At 48.8% G+C, this 18,126-nt stretch overlaps 1 protein-coding gene across 2 annotated transcripts in view; it reads left to right on the plus strand.

Annotated features, from left to right (window-relative positions):
- Positions 1 to 18,126, plus strand: part of Plxnc1 (plexin C1) — a 148,993-nt gene that overhangs the window by 99,352 nt on the left and 31,515 nt on the right. For both annotated transcript variants that reach the window (XM_075954505.1, XM_075954506.1), the window contains exons 13-21: positions 819 to 1,022; positions 1,135 to 1,320; positions 3,438 to 3,540; positions 6,520 to 6,621; positions 6,920 to 7,023; positions 10,045 to 10,083; positions 10,346 to 10,470; positions 11,499 to 11,697; positions 15,701 to 15,847. In XM_075954505.1, the coding sequence (XP_075810620.1) occupies positions 819 to 1,022; positions 1,135 to 1,320; positions 3,438 to 3,540; positions 6,520 to 6,621; positions 6,920 to 7,023; positions 10,045 to 10,083; positions 10,346 to 10,470; positions 11,499 to 11,697; positions 15,701 to 15,847 (1,209 nt within the window). The remainder of the gene's footprint in view (positions 1 to 818; positions 1,023 to 1,134; positions 1,321 to 3,437; positions 3,541 to 6,519; positions 6,622 to 6,919; positions 7,024 to 10,044; positions 10,084 to 10,345; positions 10,471 to 11,498; positions 11,698 to 15,700; positions 15,848 to 18,126) is intronic.

Genomic DNA, 18,126 nt, shown 5'->3' on the forward strand with positions numbered 1-18,126 from the left:
CCAGGGCCTCAAGCATACTAGGGAAGCTCTCTGCCACCGAGCCACACCCCCAACGCACCCACCAACCTCTCCTTATATTTCCTGCGAGGTTTCCCTGCCTGTACCCTTGAAAATGGCTGTGTATTTATGGGTTTTCTTTGTAAATAAACCTGTTCATAAACTGGGCCAGGCTTCCGACTTCTGCTCCTGGATCTGTGCTCTTCGTTCCTTAAGGGACCCACTGCCCTTCGGCTTTTCTTTTCTTTGCTATTTTCTGTTATGCCTGAAAAGCTGCTTCCTCCTTGTGGTTAGGGACTTCTGCTAACAGGGAGCCTCCGCCAGAGCTTTCTCTGCTTGGGGCCTCTCGCTGACACTCTGCGGAGGCTCCTTTGACACACGGTGACTCAGCCAGGTACGAGCAAGTTAGCAGCTGGCCTTGGCTCTCAATTCCCACCCCACGTTCCCAGGACTCAGCCACCTTTGTGCTTTTGAGCCCAAAGTGTTTCCTTTTCCGTTCATCCTGCTTCTCTTTGCAAAGCCTCCACTCCCCCGTGACGTCACCTGACTGCTTTCCTGAATCCAGTATCCCTAACACTATGTGTTGAGTACGCTAGCATCCTGTGTGCATCCCTGTCAAACCCTAAGCGCTCTTGCAGATGGAATCTCATTCATGGGGGCCCACGTTTAATTGAATGGGTTTTTAATCTCAGTCCATTTCACAGAGGGTTAATTTAACCCTCTGAGAGTCGCAGTGTTGCTAGCCTGGTTTTATAGAGGGAAAACCAGAAGTTTGGTTCCCCGGGTCCTTTGGTGCCTAATGGGCTCATTCTTCTCTCTAGGTCTCTGAATATTGCACAGCAACTTCCTGCAGGTTTTTAGCCCCCAATTTAAAGAGCTCCAAGGGGCGTACAAATGTTGCCGTGAAGCTAAGAGTCCAAGATACCTACTTGGAGTGTGGGACCCTGCAATACCTTGAGGATCCCAGATTTACAGGGTACCGCGTGGAGTCTGAGATAGACACAGAGTTGGAAGTAAAAATTCAAGTATGTTTCTTTCTCTTTTTTTTGGTGTGGGCTATTCTCAGTCATGGGCTGGAAAGGTGTGTGCATTTCCACGTGTGCTCTGAGTCCCTTGTCATCATCATGTTCCTTGCAGAAAGAAAATGACAATTTCAACATTTCCAAGGATGACATTGATATTACTCTCTTCCACGGGGAAAACAAACAGTTTAATTGCAGTTTTGAAAATATTACCAGAAACCAGGATCTCACAACCATCCTGTGCAAGATCAAAAGCATCAAGAATGCAAACAGCATCGCCACCTCCTCGAAGAAAGTCCGCGTAAGTCACCTGGAAGTCCCACCTGTTGTCTTTATCTGCGTCTTGGTAATTCCCTTCCTAACCCCCAGATTGGAATGGAATCATAGATCCTTAGATTTTTTTTTTCTCTTTACATGGGAGACAAATAAAGCTGATACTGCAAGCCCAAGTGTAATCCTACCAGAATAGCAGGCAGATCCATCCATGTGCTTGTTCGAATGCCAAAGCTTTGAACACACCATTGTCTATAATCCTAATGAGCTTTTGTGCTGGCTGGACCTTTAGACCATAGCATCTGTGAGCAGCATCCCCAGACCCACCGATGCCTGGGCTGTCGTTCTCTCTCCAAATGTAGAGGCGGTACATCTTAGCAGAAACCCAAAGCAGAAGCCTCGTGGGCACAGGCAGGGTGGCACTGACTTCTGTCAGCAGCCATTAAAGAAGCCATGGTTTGCGAGTGGCTCCCTCTGCTGTGGTCTCCCTTTCCTATGTGCTGGCTGTCTTTTCCCAGCTGTGACTGAGAACCCTCTGAGAAGGGAAATGCCCGGTGCTGTTGACTCTTTCCAGTGGGAGAGGCTCAGCACAGTCTGTGTGAAACACGTTCTGTGAGATAGGGGCTCTGGCTCAGTGGTAGAGTGTTTGCCCGTGGTGCGCAAGGCTCCGGGCTTAATCTCCAACATTACAAAAAGAAGAAAGAACAACACTTTGCTTTGTGGTTTAAAAAAAAAAAAACAACCTGGCTAAAAAACAAGAAAGAACCTACCATAGTGGGAGGCAAAAATGAGTATGAGCTCACGTCCCAGCTGTGTCTCTGAACAGCTCGTGGCCTTAGGTAAGGGATTTAACTTCCCTGACCCTCCCTTCGTTTATCATTTTGGTAAAAGAGGGTAGTATTCATTACAAAATCAGCAACAACCAATCCCACAAGGGCCCTGCCTTCCACGCTAGTCGAGTGTGGCACACACTTGCATCCTCAGTTTGCAGCACGGCCCCCAAGTGCCTGTACTGGGATTCGAACCCAGCAGAGCAGAAAGCAGACAGAAACAGCTGCCTTCCCGAGCTTCCCAGTGGAGGAGGGCAGCGAAGAAGCAATGTTTAGGGAGGACAGTGGGAGTGGGGGGAAATTGGGCTAGCCAGTGCTGTCTTTCCATCTAACTGTGGGAATGTGTGCCTGAAAGGTGACGTCAGAGTGAGGGCCTCAGGGAGGAGGAAGAGAAGGAGCCGCTGTGCACGGACACACCGGACAGAGGGAAGTACAGGATCCCAGGGTCCTGAGGCAGATACCTGTTGGCTAGGTCTCATCCGCACCCAGTGGGTCAGCATGGCTGGAATGAGAGGAGCAGTCCCAGGAGACTAGAGAGTTCACAGGGAGGGCCAGAGATTACTAGGACCGGGGGCTTGGTGTTTGATTCGGGGCATCTACTAGAGAGGTAATGAATACAGGGATGGGGTGAACTGGCATCCTATAGGACAGAGACTTTTGGTCCTTACCATTGCCCACCTGTAGGCCCTGTCAACATCCCATTTCAGAGATGACAGAATGAGACACGGAACAGACTAACAAGACTCTACAAGGAGAGAAAAGCTGGACCACCAAGACCTGGTACCAGCCCAGTTATTTTTCTTGGTGATTCCTTAGGGCAGCCTGGGTCCCATGGGGCTGCCTCAGCACGTGTGTGTGTGCAACCATGAAGAAAGAATGCAGATGTGGAGTTTTTCCCTTCTCAAGTGTAATTTCCAAGTTCTTAGCCCCCTGACCCCTCACCCCACAAAAAGCAGAAAGTGGAAAATGCCCTCAGGCATCAGCTGGTTATCCTTGCCAAGTCAATATTCACCAAGAGTGCAGCATTCAAAACCTTCCTGCCTGGAAGCCCAGGTGGAAGAGAGAGCAATGGAATCACCCCTGTGGAAAAAGGCCAGGGCCCTTCTGCATGTGTGTTAGCCCACCTCTGCAGTGGTAAGCCTCAGGACAACGAGAGCCAGCACTGGCACACCTACAGACCAGTCTGGCATGCCTACAGACCCGCACCACCCCACGGCTTCTGTATCTTGCAGGAAGTCTTATTAGGACAGGGCAGTGCACCTGCCTATGGTGCGCACCTCCCCTGGGGCTCATGGTGCCAATCTGTCCCCATCAGGTCAAGCTGGGAAACCTGGAACTCTATGTGGAGCAGGAATCCGTTCCTTCTACGTGGTATTTTCTGATCGCGCTTCCCATCCTTCTGGCCATTGTCATTGTGGGTAAGTCCCCCGTTTCAGTCTGTCCAAGAACCTATTCCCTGAGGCTTCTCGGCACAGGCAAATCGTCAGCTTTTAGGAGCATCTTTAACTATCGATGGGTGAAAGCCCAACTTATACTTTGGGAGAAGGGTAAAAGGTGCACGTTGACGCCTTCCTAGCGAGTTCTCAGGGTGTGTCAGTAACGAAGACCCGGATTACAAGACGGTACTGTGTGTTTGAGAAATATCCAGCTGGCTCCCAAAGTCCTGGGGACCATTTTAAAAACAAGTCCATATGGGGGCCCCCAGGATTTGGCCATCTCATCCTGCCTCCTTAGCCCACCAAGCACCACCTCCTATCCACCCCATGTCCCGTTTTTCCTGGGGGAATCAGCTTTTGCAAGTGTGTCTGTGTTTCCCATTCCAACATGCCGCTCTTCCTATGGATGCGGAGGGGCCGTACCGACTACCACTGGATTCATTCAGACTGTCGATGTTTTATTGGGTCCTACAGCGAGGTTCTTTCTTTTTTTTTTTTTAACTGAAGACGTTGACATTTCAAAATTAGGGTAACACATTTTAAATTGTTGTGGAGATCGTGAGATGTCTAAACTATCAGATCCCAGTTGTACCTAGCGTCAGTTGTTAGAGCCTTGCCACTGCTGTTGCTTGAAGAAGGGATGTGCTCTGGATTTCTACCATAGTCTCTGCTGCCTGGTGGGGTCTCTATCCATCGCTCTTCAGCTGGTGCCTGCAGCCGTTTCATGTGTGGCCTTTTCATTCTGTTTCTTCCCCTTCTTTCTCAAATGATGTAGTGTTTCCTCTAAGTACACCTGGTGTCTTTTTGACCCTGTAGGGACCTGGAGGCAAGGGACCTTGGACCTTCTTCCCACTGTTTTCCTTTGCTCTTTCTGAGCACTGGATGTGATGTTGATGACTCTGGATCATGAGACAAATTAAGGGCTGGTGCTTTCCTTGGGCAGTTCACGCTCTTGTGAGGGAAGATATACTTGGGCGGTTAACTGTTTGGGGAAATGAATTTGCTTTTCAGATACCCTATTTTGCCTTGTCGGTGATTATTTCAGGTATTTTTTTATGCTCTTCCCCAAGTTGTCTACTTCTGTCATGTATTTGCGATCTAAAATTTGCTTTGGCATTTTAATAAAGTCCTGGTTGACGCAGGCTTCGATGAAGAAGATTGCTTGTGTAGATGCTGAGTTCCGCACCGGGCTCCTGCTGCAGTCGAACATGCTCAGCTCTCTCGGCCTTGCCAGATAGCTATGGCCACTTTGTGACTTCTAGAAATTTCTGGTCTCTTCCCAGACTTTTAAGAGGTCATTTTTGACCTTTTAGGTAATTTGCAGAACTTCTCAAAAAACCACCTCCGTTCTGACTCATTCTAGGGAGGATGTGTCGCCAGCAGCTACAGTAAGCCTACCCTAGTCCTTCAGTCACGTCATGCCATTAGGGAAAACACTAAACACACTTAGCCTAGCCTGCCACCAACAGAGCCAGGAAACCCACCCTGCTGTGTGGATGCACCAGCTCCCTTTGCATGCCGAGCCAGGGTTGTTCAAAGTAGCTTCCTGGAGAGTCATGGTCCCAAATGATATTCTTGGGAAAAGGGGTTCTCTGGCTGGGCCAGTTTGGGCTTTATGGAAATGCACAGTCCTGATTATAGGAAGCACTGTTGAGTTGGTAGCAAAGTCTGGGAAAGAATTCTGTGTAGCTGTGTTGAACAAACATTGTGCTTGCTAGTAGCCATTCCTTCATGTAATGGCTTTAAAAAGAATCTATCTCTCTCAGTCTCTCTCTCTCTCTCTCTCTCTCTCTCTCTCTCTCTCAGTGTAGGGAGGGATGCTCAAATATCATAGTACACATTGGCAGAGGGCAACTTGTGTTTGTGTAGGGAGGGATGCCCAAACACCTTAGCACACGCGTTGCTGGCAGAGGACAACTTTGTAATGCTAACAGGGTTTCTTGTTTATCACTGCATACAGCAAGGTGGCTGGCCTTGGGGCGTCTGGGAAGTCCCCAGTCCCTGTCTCCCATCCTGCTGTGGGTGTCTCTGGCTCTACATGGGTTCTCATGCTTGCACGGCATACACTGTACTGACCCAGCCATTTCACCAATCCCATTGGTCTGATATATGTTCAAAGACGAGATCCTTCTGGGATAACGCAAGAGAGTTGCCAACTATTAGTTCTTCGGGTCGATGTGGTTTCTTGATTTACTGCTTGTAATCTCGTCTCCGTCTCAGCTCTTGTGGGTAAGGCAGGCAAGCACAGAGATGCTAAGGGATTTGCTCAGGGTCACACAGGCAGTAAATGAAATGACGGAGTGGGCTATAAACCTGAGCGCCAGGATTCATTCCGTTGACTACCCAGACTGCACGGCTCAGAGTCATGGCGGGGACCAAGGCAGTCAGTTTGCTGTGGGGGCTCCCGATGACTTACTTTATGTCACCCTTTCTGAACTATGCAAGTTAGGCTCCCGTAGCCAGGATGGACCTGTGGTTCCGCCCTGCATTTGCAGCGTTGCTTTATTTCTCCAGAGATGTTTAGAGATGTTGAGAAAAGAACGGAACAATATAAATGGCCAGTGGCTGTAGGGAAACTCGGCTTGTTTCATTACTTTCCAGTCAGCTGGGATCTTTGGTTACAAGCAAAGGTTATTTGATTTCATTTTCACTTTAAGAGGACTGAGTGGGTTTTTTTTCTTCTCTGTTACGTTTAACACCTTCCTCTTTAGAACAACCTCTTATGGAAATGTCCCTTTAATAAAATTAAACTCTTATTTTTCCTTTTGCTTTTGTGGCATTGGAGGAGGAACCAGGGCCAGGGGCATGCCAGGCCAGTGCTCTGAAGCCAGGCCAGACCCCCAGCCCTAAGATAGGTTTTTGCCAGCTATTTCCTACTCTCCATCTTCCTCCCTCTTTCTTTCCCTCATCTTCATTTCTGTATCACTCTCCCCGTCTGACGCAGCGCCTCTGTCTCCTCAGTGGCCGTGGTGGTAACCAGGCACAAGTCAAAGGAGCTGAGTAGGAAGCAGAGCCAACAGCTGGAACTGCTGGAGAGCGAACTCCGGAAAGAGATACGTGATGGTAAGCTCTGAGATTTTGTTTTCAGAAAAACAAGCCCGCTTCACTTTTGTCTTCGTTCTTGCCCTTATGTGGAGAGCGCCTCACAATGAAAACTATTGGTATAATAGACAACTGAACAGCAGGGTATGGGCCTGGCTTTGTGTCCTATTTTAGCCCCTTCTCTGCAACCAGCCGAGTAATTATCTATTGTTTTTTTTTTCTTTAATGAAAACCAAGGTCGTACTCGGTGTTAGACAAAACAGCAGAGGATCTTATCCAGTGTTTGTGAAAATGTGGCTCTTGGGATTCTGTCTTGCAGGGTTTGCCGAGCTGCAGATGGATAAATTGGATGTGGTTGATAGTTTTGGAACCGTACCCTTCCTTGACTACAAACACTTCGCTCTGAGAACTTTCTTCCCTGAGGTAAAAGAACATTGATCATCATCCGCAGGCTGAGCCTTGAATAATAATGCAAGATCCTGCCTTAAGTTCAAGCCGAGCAGGGAAGAGGATCATTATTAATTGCATTGATTAGGGTAGAAAGAAGCAACAGGCCACTGGCGATTCCTCTTTGCCTGGTAACAAAAACCCAGGACGGTCGGAGGTTTTAGAGTGATGGTTTTTGCTTTATTTTTTTACTACCAGTTTCGAACTGAATTCGTTGCTGGGAAGTGAGCTAATTCATTGAAAGATCGATCAATTGCGGGCTCGCCTATTTGTTATGTTTATCTGCCTGACTTGCACGGCTGCTTCTAGATTAGTCACTATTATTTCTCAATTGGAAACGGAAAGCGGTGCCATCAAAAAGGAGGAAAGTGAACACCCAGGGAATTTGAGTTGATGGCCGGCATTTTTAGCCAGGTAGAGGTTTTATGGTCTCTTCCCGGGCAGTTTTTCTTTAGTGGATCAGTTTGTAGCTTCCTCGTTTAATGGATGCAGGTGTATGAACGGAGCTGCGAGCTGTTCTAGAGCCTCGGGAAGTAGTGTGTACAGTGTGCAGTCGTGCACAGTGTCCTTTGGGTTGCAGCCTCACCCCTGTCCTGACAGACACTTCCATTTTGTCACCCACTCACTCTTCATTCACCCTCGCAAGCCGTTGGCAAAGCTCTCACTCATTCTGTTTCATGGCCCGACGTCTCTGGTGATCCCAGGGAGACACCCCGCCCCCCGCCCTGGAACACATTAATCCCAATGACCATATTTAGATCCAGGGCGGTCAGCAAAGTCAGAAGTCTCTTCAAGCCATGGGAAGAGCTTATATCACCTTGCCAGAAGCACCTTGGCTCCGTTTGGCCAGAAGCCTAGGAACACAGGCTCATCAGGAAGCAATTTCTAGCTTCTCTCCAATTCTAGCATTGGGCACTATGATATATAATACCTTGTCAGGAGGTTAGGACATTGCCACAAGACACCTGCTATATTGGGTGGGGGAGGGGGGTGCTAAGCCTTGGGTTATAAATCAAGAAGACTAAAAAGAGGCCAGCCTTTTTTGACTTCTCCACCAAGAACACCAGGCACTGAGATTGGCTGTTGGCTGCCACGTCCGCTTGCTGTACCTGGGAAACGGAGGGAAATTCAAGTCCCTGAGTCAGGGCGAGGCTCACATTGCGAGCCCCAGTTCCCAGCTCTCTGAGATCCCCATTAAGAATTTAAAAGCAATAAAATAGCAGAGATCGTCCAGCATCGAGATGAGTACTATGTGGGCTTCTACAGCTAATGACTGCCCTTGAGTGCTGAATAGCATAAACTGCGGCCTGAAAAAGAAATTCTCCTATCTTCTAAAGGCAGTAATCAGGGACAAGGCACAGTGATGAGTATCCAGGAACACTGCTGAGTGTCTCCAAAGGAAAGGAAACCCAGCATAACACGACGTTATTTCAGGGCAAGAGAGAAATAGTCACAAGGACCCGAAGTGACTGATTTAACTCAGGGTTCAAGCGTAATCTTAAAAGGCAAATGAAAAGCCAGAAGTCAGAGGAGCCATTAAGAGAGAGGACCCAAGAAGTAACCACCAGGGATTTTTTGATTTTTCCAAACTCTCTGATGGAACCCAAGTCAAAACCGAGTTTATAGTAATAAGAGGGAGGAAAGGAAAGGCCGTGCCCCAAGGCCAGGCCCCTTACCACGGGCCTAGGCAGCAGATAAGGCCAAGTGTTAATAAGACGCTTTGCTGATTGACCTGGAGCCAAGTGCTTGGCCCTGGAGCTTGGGTGCTCCAAAGAACTTGGTTGGTCAGTTCCTTCAAGACGGCAAAGGAAGAGGAGGCCCAGATAGCCACTGCTATTTGTGTTTGGGACAGTTTCTCAGACAGTACGGCCTCAGATTCCCAATGTCAGGAAGAATGACCTGGACTTCTGTTCCAACAGTAGATAGACTAACTTTTGTCCTTCTGAAAATAGAAGAGACAGGGTAAACAGAATATCTAATCTCTTGGAAGAAGGAAAGTCAAATGAAACAATGAAATGGGGAAAGGACCTTGAGGCCGGGAGGCAGGGAGCCAGGGAGCCAGGGAGGCAGGGAGCCAGGGTACTACTCCAACGGAAGGTCGAGAATGAGTTATTGAGCCACTAGAGGACTCGGAAGGTAAAGGCATTCGCCACCAAGCCTGACAATAAGAATTCAGTCTCTGGGACTCATATAAAAGAGAACCCACTCCCAAGAGGTGTATGTGTACACACACACACACACACACAATCACACACAATGGCATGCCCTCCCCTTTAAGTAAATGTAATTACAAAAAGCTGTTTCAACTGTGTGAGCCTTACCCTTAGGGGTCAGCACTGTGTGAGCCTTACCCTTAAGGGTCAGCACTGTGTGAGCCTTACCCTTAGGGGTCAGCACTGTGTGAGCCTTACCCTTAGGGGTCAGCACTGTGTGAGCCTTACCCTTAGGGGTCAGCACTGTGTGGGCCTTACCCTTAGGGGTCAGCACTGTGTGAGCCTTACCCTTAGGGGTCAGCACTGTGTGAGCCTTACCCTTAGGGGTCAGCACTGTGTGAGCCTTACCCTTAGGGGTCAGCACTGTGTGAGCCTTACCCTTAGGGGTCAGCACTGTGTGAGCCTTACCCTTAGGGGTCAGCACTGTGTGGGCCTTATCTTTACAGGTCAGTTGCTTGACAGAGGTCTGACATTCCCGTAATTTCCCACCACCATTTCTTTGAGTCCGTTCTTTTTCAAATGCAATGGAATCTTCCAATAAAAATGAGGCTGGCGTGTGCTGGCGACTATTCGAAGAGGCTTCCAGAAGTCACAGGTGTTTCTGGAGCACGCAATAGGTACTCATTACATCTTGGAGGCTACACAACAGGCACAAGCTCGAGGCATCTTCAGATTAGCAAACAGCACCCCTGCTTTATTGAAATGGACTTGAGTAGTGTAACAAAAATGCACTATTGGCTTCCCTTGGATGTTACAAGTAATAAACGTGTCTTCTTCCTCTCAGTCAGGTGGCTTCACACACATCTTCACTGAAGATATGCATGTAAGTCGCTCAGTTTTCATTTCTTGCCCAGTGGCTGACTGGCTTTCCATGTCATTACCGTCATTGTCATCACTGCTATTATTACTTTGCATTTTTATTGTGGATTTTTTTGGGGGATCATAAGTTCAATATTAAATCATTCATTGTCTTGGAAAACCCATTGTGGAGCTACTTTCTTTCAACTTGTGTACTATATACTAAGTTATGTTATCTTATGTAGTCTACTGTTATATTATTATGTTGTTTTTTTCCCCCCTTTCAGAACAGAGACGCCAATGACAAGAACGAGAGTCTCACAGCCTTGGATGCCCTCATCTGTAACAAAAGCTTCCTAGTTACCGTCATCCATACCCTTGAAAAGCAGAAGAACTTCTCGGTAAAGGACAGGTACGTGCTAATACTTTTGTATGTTGCTAAGCACTTAAACAGACACATTAAAACCTAAACGCCCAACAGGTATGATGGCACATGCCTCTAATCCCAGCACACTGAAGACAGACTTTGAGACCAGCCCATGGTCCAGATCCTCTTGCATCTACGTCTCTGTGAGTCTGAGACCGTAACAAATTATAGGCCAGCCAGGCTATGTGAAAAGACTGTCTCGGAAACAAACGAAACCCCGAGCTACTTGTTTTACCACTGCTTCTTTATTGAAGGACTGGTTATTAAGGGCCTTGTAGATGCTGAACAGACGCTTCTCACTGAGCTACATCCTTAGCCCTCGCTCTCCTTGCTCCCAAACCACTGCCTGAAACGTGGTGTGCACCTTCCCAGGGCTGTTGACAAGGTGTTTATACAGCCGGGCTGTCTGCAGCTCATATCACACCAGCCCAACACCAATTCTGTCTCAAAGGCTCAAATACACGCGCATGCATGCGCGCACACACACAGCAAAACCCTGTAAAACCCTGAAAAAACCCCCAACGCCAAAAAAGAAATGAGAAAAATTCTCAACCAAAAAAAGCAGAACTGTTATTTTTAAATTTAAAAGCACCGTAAATTTTTGGGAGACTCACTTCTTGTTGCTAGAAATGTAGAAAATGTCCCAAAGTCGAAATTGATGTGGTTTGTTTGTTTATGGTTTCATGTACCCATCAGGCTGGCCTAAAAGTCACTATGCAACTGATCCTCTTGTCTCTACCTCCTAGTGCTGAGATGGCAAGCATTGCCACATCCAATATATGCCCTGTTAGGAATCAAAACCAGGGCTTCGTGTATGAGGCAGGCACGAGCTATGTGGGTCCTTAGTCCTGGTGTGTAAATTTATGGCGTAAGGACAGAATTGGTTGGAATCTAAACAACACGAAATGGCTCCTCAGAAGACAATCCCCTATTGCGGCAAGACTCCATGGAAACCGGTGAAGTCCCCCAGGGTCCAGGGCTTGATGGCTCACCGCAGCTCTGTTTTCAAACAGGTGTCTGTTCGCCTCCTTCCTCACCATCGCTCTGCAAACCAAACTGGTCTACCTGACCAGCATCCTGGAGGTGCTGACCCGGGACCTGATGGAGCAGTGTAGCAATATGCAGCCCAAGCTCATGCTGAGGCGCACCGAGTCAGTGGTGGAGAAGCTCCTCACGAACTGGATGTCTGTCTGCCTCTCCGGTTTCCTCCGGGTAGGTGTCACAGGGCCCTGCAGGGTCAGAGGTAAGACGATAGGCAGCTATTTTTAGCACGCGCTGGTGTCTTTATGGACCAAGTCCAGAATGCCCCACGGTGTCAGCGTTTAATTGTACTTGATCTTGGGCCTTCCAGATTGTACGGAAAATAAAATAAAAATGGTGGGTTTTTTGGTTTGTGTGTTCTGTTAGCGGTCCCTGTAATTCATTTAGGTAAGATTTTGATATGTGAGCTCATCCTCTTACCTTTGGCATTAATTGGCGTTCCTGGTCCTGCCAGCCCTTTCTGAGGCCAGGGAACATTTCAGATGCTGATGAGCACAAACATTGCTTGGGTCTTCTACAGCAGGCTTGAAATACTCATTACTTGCCAATATGCTGACAGCTAATGACGGTCCCTTCTTCCCAGGCATTCGGCATTAAAGCAAATCCCCAGTGAGCCTTCTGTCCTCAGAGTTCACTTTCTTGAAGTGACTATGGAATGTGGTTGAATTTAATTGCATCTTAAAATCTTTGTGAATGCAAACTCTCTCTGGTTTCCATGGTTAGCAGAGTGGGCCTGGGAGCCCAGGGCTGGGTCTGCTGGCACTCAGACAGCTGCATCCCTTCCTTGGCATGTTACCTGGGACCTTGACAAAAGATGGGTATTGCCGGGCTCATTTAAACACAGATGAGAACGTGTATGCCGTGGCTCAGTATTGAGCAAGAACCCCATAAGTACGAGCTATTATTATAAAATATTAAAATGAAAATGAGGGTGTTCGCTGGCACCTGGTGTTTGTTCAGCTCTCTGAGGTCCTGGGATGGAAGGTTCTTACTCCTCTTTGATTTCTCCAGCCATCCAGAGTCCAGCAGAACGGCATCATTGTGTATTTGCAGCTGGTTTAGAAATCTAATTAAACTCTGAAGAAGATGCACGGTTATGCCACAGGTTTTAACGGGGCTGCTTAAGCTGAGATCCACAAGCAGCACTTTAAATTAGGCTGTGCCCAGTTTAATGTTGAATGCAATCCGACGAGTAGATGCACATTAAAAAAAAATTTACCGACTCTCCCCATTCCCAAGGCCATGGCCGTTTGTCAAGATTAATGAAATCTGCCTTCTTTTCTGTTTACTTGGTACACATTACCTGCTCTGGGGAGGTGTCAAGTGGTTACTTTTGGGGTCAACCGCTTTTGAGTCTCACTGTGGTTGGGTGGGCCACAACTGCTGTGGAGTGCAGGTGACAGGCCCTCTCACCAGGCCCCCATGTCTTAGTCCTCAGCTGGCCCTGCTAAGTCAAAAGCCCTGGGCTGGTGTCCACTGATCTCCTCTCTGAAAACTCCTTCAGGGAATCCCCGTGGCTGTTATATATAATCCCCAGAGGTAGCAGAAAAGAAAGTGGTGGCCCTGGGAAGGGGGGTGATGTTGAAAACAGAAAGCTTGCTCTCTGTGGCTGTGTTCCCCAGCTCCCTAGCTGCCCACCTCGCTGGCTGCCTGCATCCCTGGGGTTAGTGCATTCACTGTGGGCATTGTGTTGTTGTTTTGCTTGTTTGTTTGCTGGTTTGGTTTGGTTTGCAACCGCTGGTGTGGCTACTGGTTTGCCATCCACTTCCCGCTCATCCTTACACCAAGCTCTCAGGAATGGCTCTCAGGCACTTCTTAGAAAGGAGTGAAGTGTTCAGAAAGTCTGGGCTCCAAGCCCAAGCAGCCCCCTTGAGCAAAGCATTCTGGGTCAAGATTTCTTCTCTGTGCTGATTCAAGAGTGTGTGGAGCACTTGGTGGTGAGCGGGGGTGTGGCACCGTGCCCAGGAGGAAGTGGCACCCAGCCAGGCCTGGGCAGAACTTTCACTTTCAGTAGAATTCCCTCTGGTGGATCAGGGGGCTTGGGAGTCTGACGGCCCCAGCCCTCTTGCCCTGCTCACAGATGCTAAGCAAGCAGCAACTATCAGTAATATCCCCTTCCAGGACTCCAGGGTCTGGTGGGGACAGTAATGACAACTGACATCTATTACGGACATCAAGCTGTTGCTATACGTGTCAGACATCAGGCTGGGAGCTTGTGTTGTCTTGATGGTCCGGAGAGATGAGTGCCTTTTTGGCCATTTTGCATATGGGAAAAATCAAGGCAGACAGCATAGATGAGATTCTGTAGGTTCGAGGCTGGCATGGGTGATGCCAGCCTCTGAATGCCCTTTGTGAGCTGACAGCCAACTGGTCTGTCATCCAAAGAGGAGAGACTTGTCTCCAATAGGTGAGACATACCTAAACCTCATGTTAGCTGATGACAGATCTCATGGCCTGTGGTTCCCTCGGCGGCTCAAACATCAGTCTCTCTAGGGAGACTTTATAAACTGCCTCTGATCCAGAGATCCGGGTCGGGGGACATCCAGGTTTGGTCTGCGTCCTGTGCGGCACAAGGGGACAGGCACCTAAGTTCATAAGGGGATCCCCAAAAGGTGCAGGGGTGATTAGTCAGAGTTAGAACTGTGGGCCTGAGTAGCAGTGTGACCAGATCACCATACCAGTTTCCGGAATTCTGACGAGAGAGCCCTTAAGTCAGTGGCGGCTCCCTCTGCCTAGCCCAGAGGGCCTGGCTGTCCTATGTGCCAAGCAATGTGGATGATCCAGTCCCCACACGCCAGCCTTTGGTGTGCCTCTGATGTGTGCAAGGAAGAGAGAAGTAAGGCTCTTAGGTTTGTGGTCAGGACATCACCCAAGGGGGTGGAGGGAAGGCAGATAGCGGTGAGATTACAAACCCTGAAATAAAGGAAGTTTCTTGTGAGAACAAAATGCCAGGTCCCCCCGCCCCTCCTTGGAAACTTTTGCACATCCCCCCTCTGTCCTGCTGAAGAGAGACACTCAAGGATGTATCCATGGAGAGGAGAGGAGCAAAGGAAGGGAGGGATTGGACTAGGTGAGATAGACAAGAGAGGCAAGAGGAAAGCCCAGGCCTGGGGAGGGGGCTGTGCTTGCCAGAAGTAAAAAGGAAGAGATGGGTGAGGGTAGGTGGCCCCAAAGTGGGGGAGTTCCTCCTGCGCACAGGAGATCAGAGAGCGCCCGTGGGATCCAACTTTGAAAGCCAAATTAGTTGGCTGTGCAGATGAACTTGGCAACACAGGGCTCCAATTGGATCCACGTAGCTACCTTTTCATCTTTCCTGAGGCACCCTGGGCACAACTCTTCTTCCTCCACCGAAAGGCCCTAATGCTCATAGATCCTGGAAACCTCATTATTAGGAGGAACTGAAAATGACCTGGGGCTGCAGGCCTCAGGAAGCGGCACAGAAGCAGAACACAGCCTGTTCCTGAGCTACCCAGTGTCCCTTTGAACATAAGCAGCTGCACATTTGGGCCACCAGCCCCAGACTCAGAGGAGAGTGTTCACAAGTGAAGGCTGGGGACAGGAGCCCTGTGTCAGCCCTGAGAGGACCAGGCACAGACTTGGTACAGTAAACAGAGTACTGCCCATGTGACAAAGGAATTGGGCAGGAAGTGTCTGAATATTAAGGGACAAGGGCTGGCACATGGTAGGGCACAGGTCACAGACAGCTAAAGAGAAGGCCACTTCCCTTACCCGAAACTGTTAACTCTGACAGACCACCCACCTCTGCAAATGTTCCCTGTTGCCAACACTAACGGAAGCACTTATTTTTTTTAATGTCACTTATTTTTGGTTTGCAATTAAATAGGAATGTAAACACGGTTAAATCTCTACCTACCTCCGTGAACCTTTCTCAAGCATTTGCCTACTGATGAGCAGTCGTCTGCCAGACAGGGACTAACACATGAAATTACCGGGTCTTACAGATGCCTCTCCAGTGTTGGGGGGCTGTGTGCGTACACATTAGTACACGTGAGGTAGCTTCCTGGCTCCTGGCTTTTGCTCCTGGGCTCTAGTGGCATGATACATATTGTCTTGGGGGTAGCATTTTGATGGTTGGGAAATACCGCCGCCTTTGACTCATGGTGGCGCCCTGGGCTTCACAGAAAAGCTAACTGTTGCTTTCCTCTTTTCCAAGGAGACTGTTGGCGAGCCGTTCTATTTGCTGGTGACGACCCTGAACCAGAAGATAAACAAGGGTCCCGTGGACGTGATCACTTGCAAAGCACTGTACACCCTGAACGAAGACTGGCTGCTGTGGCAGGTCCCTGAGTTCAACACTGTGGTAGGTTCGCCTGGAGCGCCCCATCCAGACTCAGAGGGGCAGGTGGCTGGGTCACTGTATCCTAGCCATTGGGTGGGGGACTCGGGCACCTACTTAATTAAAAGCAGTGGTTGATGAAATATTAACACGTGCTCATATAATAGATTTTAATTACTTGGATCGGGGAAGGAAGCATTGTGACGATGCCTGGGGTACTCATCAATTTCCGAAGATTTTAATATCAGGATTGCTTATAGCTTTTAGCATCGTCAAAGGAAATGCAAAGTGCTCCCTATTCAGCACTTATAATTGCAATCAGGCTTTCTCAGAGGGCTCTGCTCGGGGAAGACAATGTGTGAAGATATATTTCCACCCAATTGAGGCCGTCTTATTTTAGGGCGATAACACATGACAAATGGCACCGTGTTCCCCATGCAGCATGACGCCCTGCTTTATTTCCCTGGATTAGCTACAAATGTCTGGTGTCACGCACTTAATGTAATGTGATCTCATAGATATTTTTGGAGAAATGCTGAGGACCCCTGCAGGAGGATCAGGGGCCAGGCTGCCTGAGAGTTCCAAACTTTGGAGAACTTCCTTTTAACCCATTCCTGCTCCACCCACCCTCAACTCTTCCCCCCCCAAAAAAAAAAGAGACAGCACTTTGGGGCGTTTGGGGAGTTTTGTGGCAGAGGCCCTGTGTGGAAAATACCTCCTGCACGGCTCAGGAGCTTTCTAAGCTTTTCCGTTCTCGTGGACTTGGGGGAGGTCGCTGTGTTTTGGTTTGATCTTTAGCTCTATGGAGATTCTCGGCTTCTTTACCATCTCATTAGTGGAGAGGGAAGAAACAGATTCCAGTGGGATTCAGGAATTGCTCGCTGAAGAGCTAAGACTCCTGTGGCTTTGCTCCGAGTGGCGAGTCCTGTGGTATCATGCGAGAAGAATTCATTCCCTAATTGAAGAAGGCACCACGCTGCGGTGGACCATATCATGGTTATGTCGTGTGTGTGTGTGTGTGTGTGTGTGTGTGTGTGTGTGTGTGTGTGTGTATGTGTGTGGGCGGGGAGGAGCCGGTGGGTCAGCTGTTTCCAGTTCCCCTCATGCCATATGTAACATCCCCATTAGAGATAGCTGTGTGCTCAGCAGGCACACAAGATGCAGGAAGCTGTACAGAGGGAACCCGTGTCAGTGCTCTGGCTTCTGTGGATAACGGTCAGCATCTCGGAGGCAGCGCAGTGGCCCTCAAACTTTGTCACGCATCACTACTGCCTGGAGAGCCTCAGACCAATTGTTAGGTGACCCTAGATACAAGTCTGGGATGTGGCCTAGAATCTGCATTTTTAAAATTTACTTTATATTTATTTTTATTTGCTATATGTGGGTGCCTGCCTGCCTGCCTGTATCTATATTTGCCTTGTGGGGGCTGGGAGCTGAGTCTAAGTCATTTGCAAGCGCAGCCAGTGCTCTTAACCACTGATCCATTTCTCCGAAGCTTTACTTATTTTCAACTGTCTGGATGTGTGCGCCTGCGTGTAGGTGTGTACACCAGAGTGTATGTCCCCACGGAGACCAGAGTTATCTGATTTCTCCAGAGGAGGAGTCGCAGGTGGTTGTGAGCAACCCAACCAGGGTGCCAGGAACTGAACTTGGGTTCTCTGCTGGAGCAGTGCATGCCCTTAACCACAGAGCCCTTCAGCCTCAGGTCATGCATGTTTAGCATGCACCCCAGGAGCTGCTCGAAAACTGTTGGCCCCAGGGCTAAGAGCCTAGGTTCTGGAGCCTCTGCCACAGGCTAGTCAGGTGACACTGAGCGAGTCTCTCCACTTCCTGTGCCTCCTCAGTCTCCCCACCCGCCCTGTCCCCACTATGTATAAAACAAAGGTGACAATCATGCTGTCTGTCCATCTCATGGAGGTTTTACAAAGATCAAGAGACTGGCCGGGCGGTGGTGACGCACGCCTTTAATCCCAGCACTTGGGAGGCAGAGGCAGGCGGATCTCTGTGAGTTCGAGACCAGCCTGGTCTACAAGAGCTAGTTCCAGGACAGGCTCCAAAACCACAGAGAAACCCTGTCTCGAAAAACCAAAAAAAAAAAAAAAAAAAAAAAAAAAAAAAAAAAAAAGATCAAGAGACTGTACAACACACTTGCTGCACACACACGCAGATACAAGCGAGTGCACACATACACACAGACAGATATGCACGCACACATGCAGACACAAAGAGGAGCTCTACCCTCCCATGGACATGATGTAAATCACCTGGGGGTCCCTGGCTTATTCCATTGCCTCCTTTCTCAC

The sequence above is a fragment of the Microtus pennsylvanicus genome, chromosome 20 (genome assembly GCF_037038515.1).
Source record: "Microtus pennsylvanicus isolate mMicPen1 chromosome 20, mMicPen1.hap1, whole genome shotgun sequence".
NCBI lineage: Eukaryota > Metazoa > Chordata > Mammalia > Rodentia > Cricetidae > Microtus > Microtus pennsylvanicus.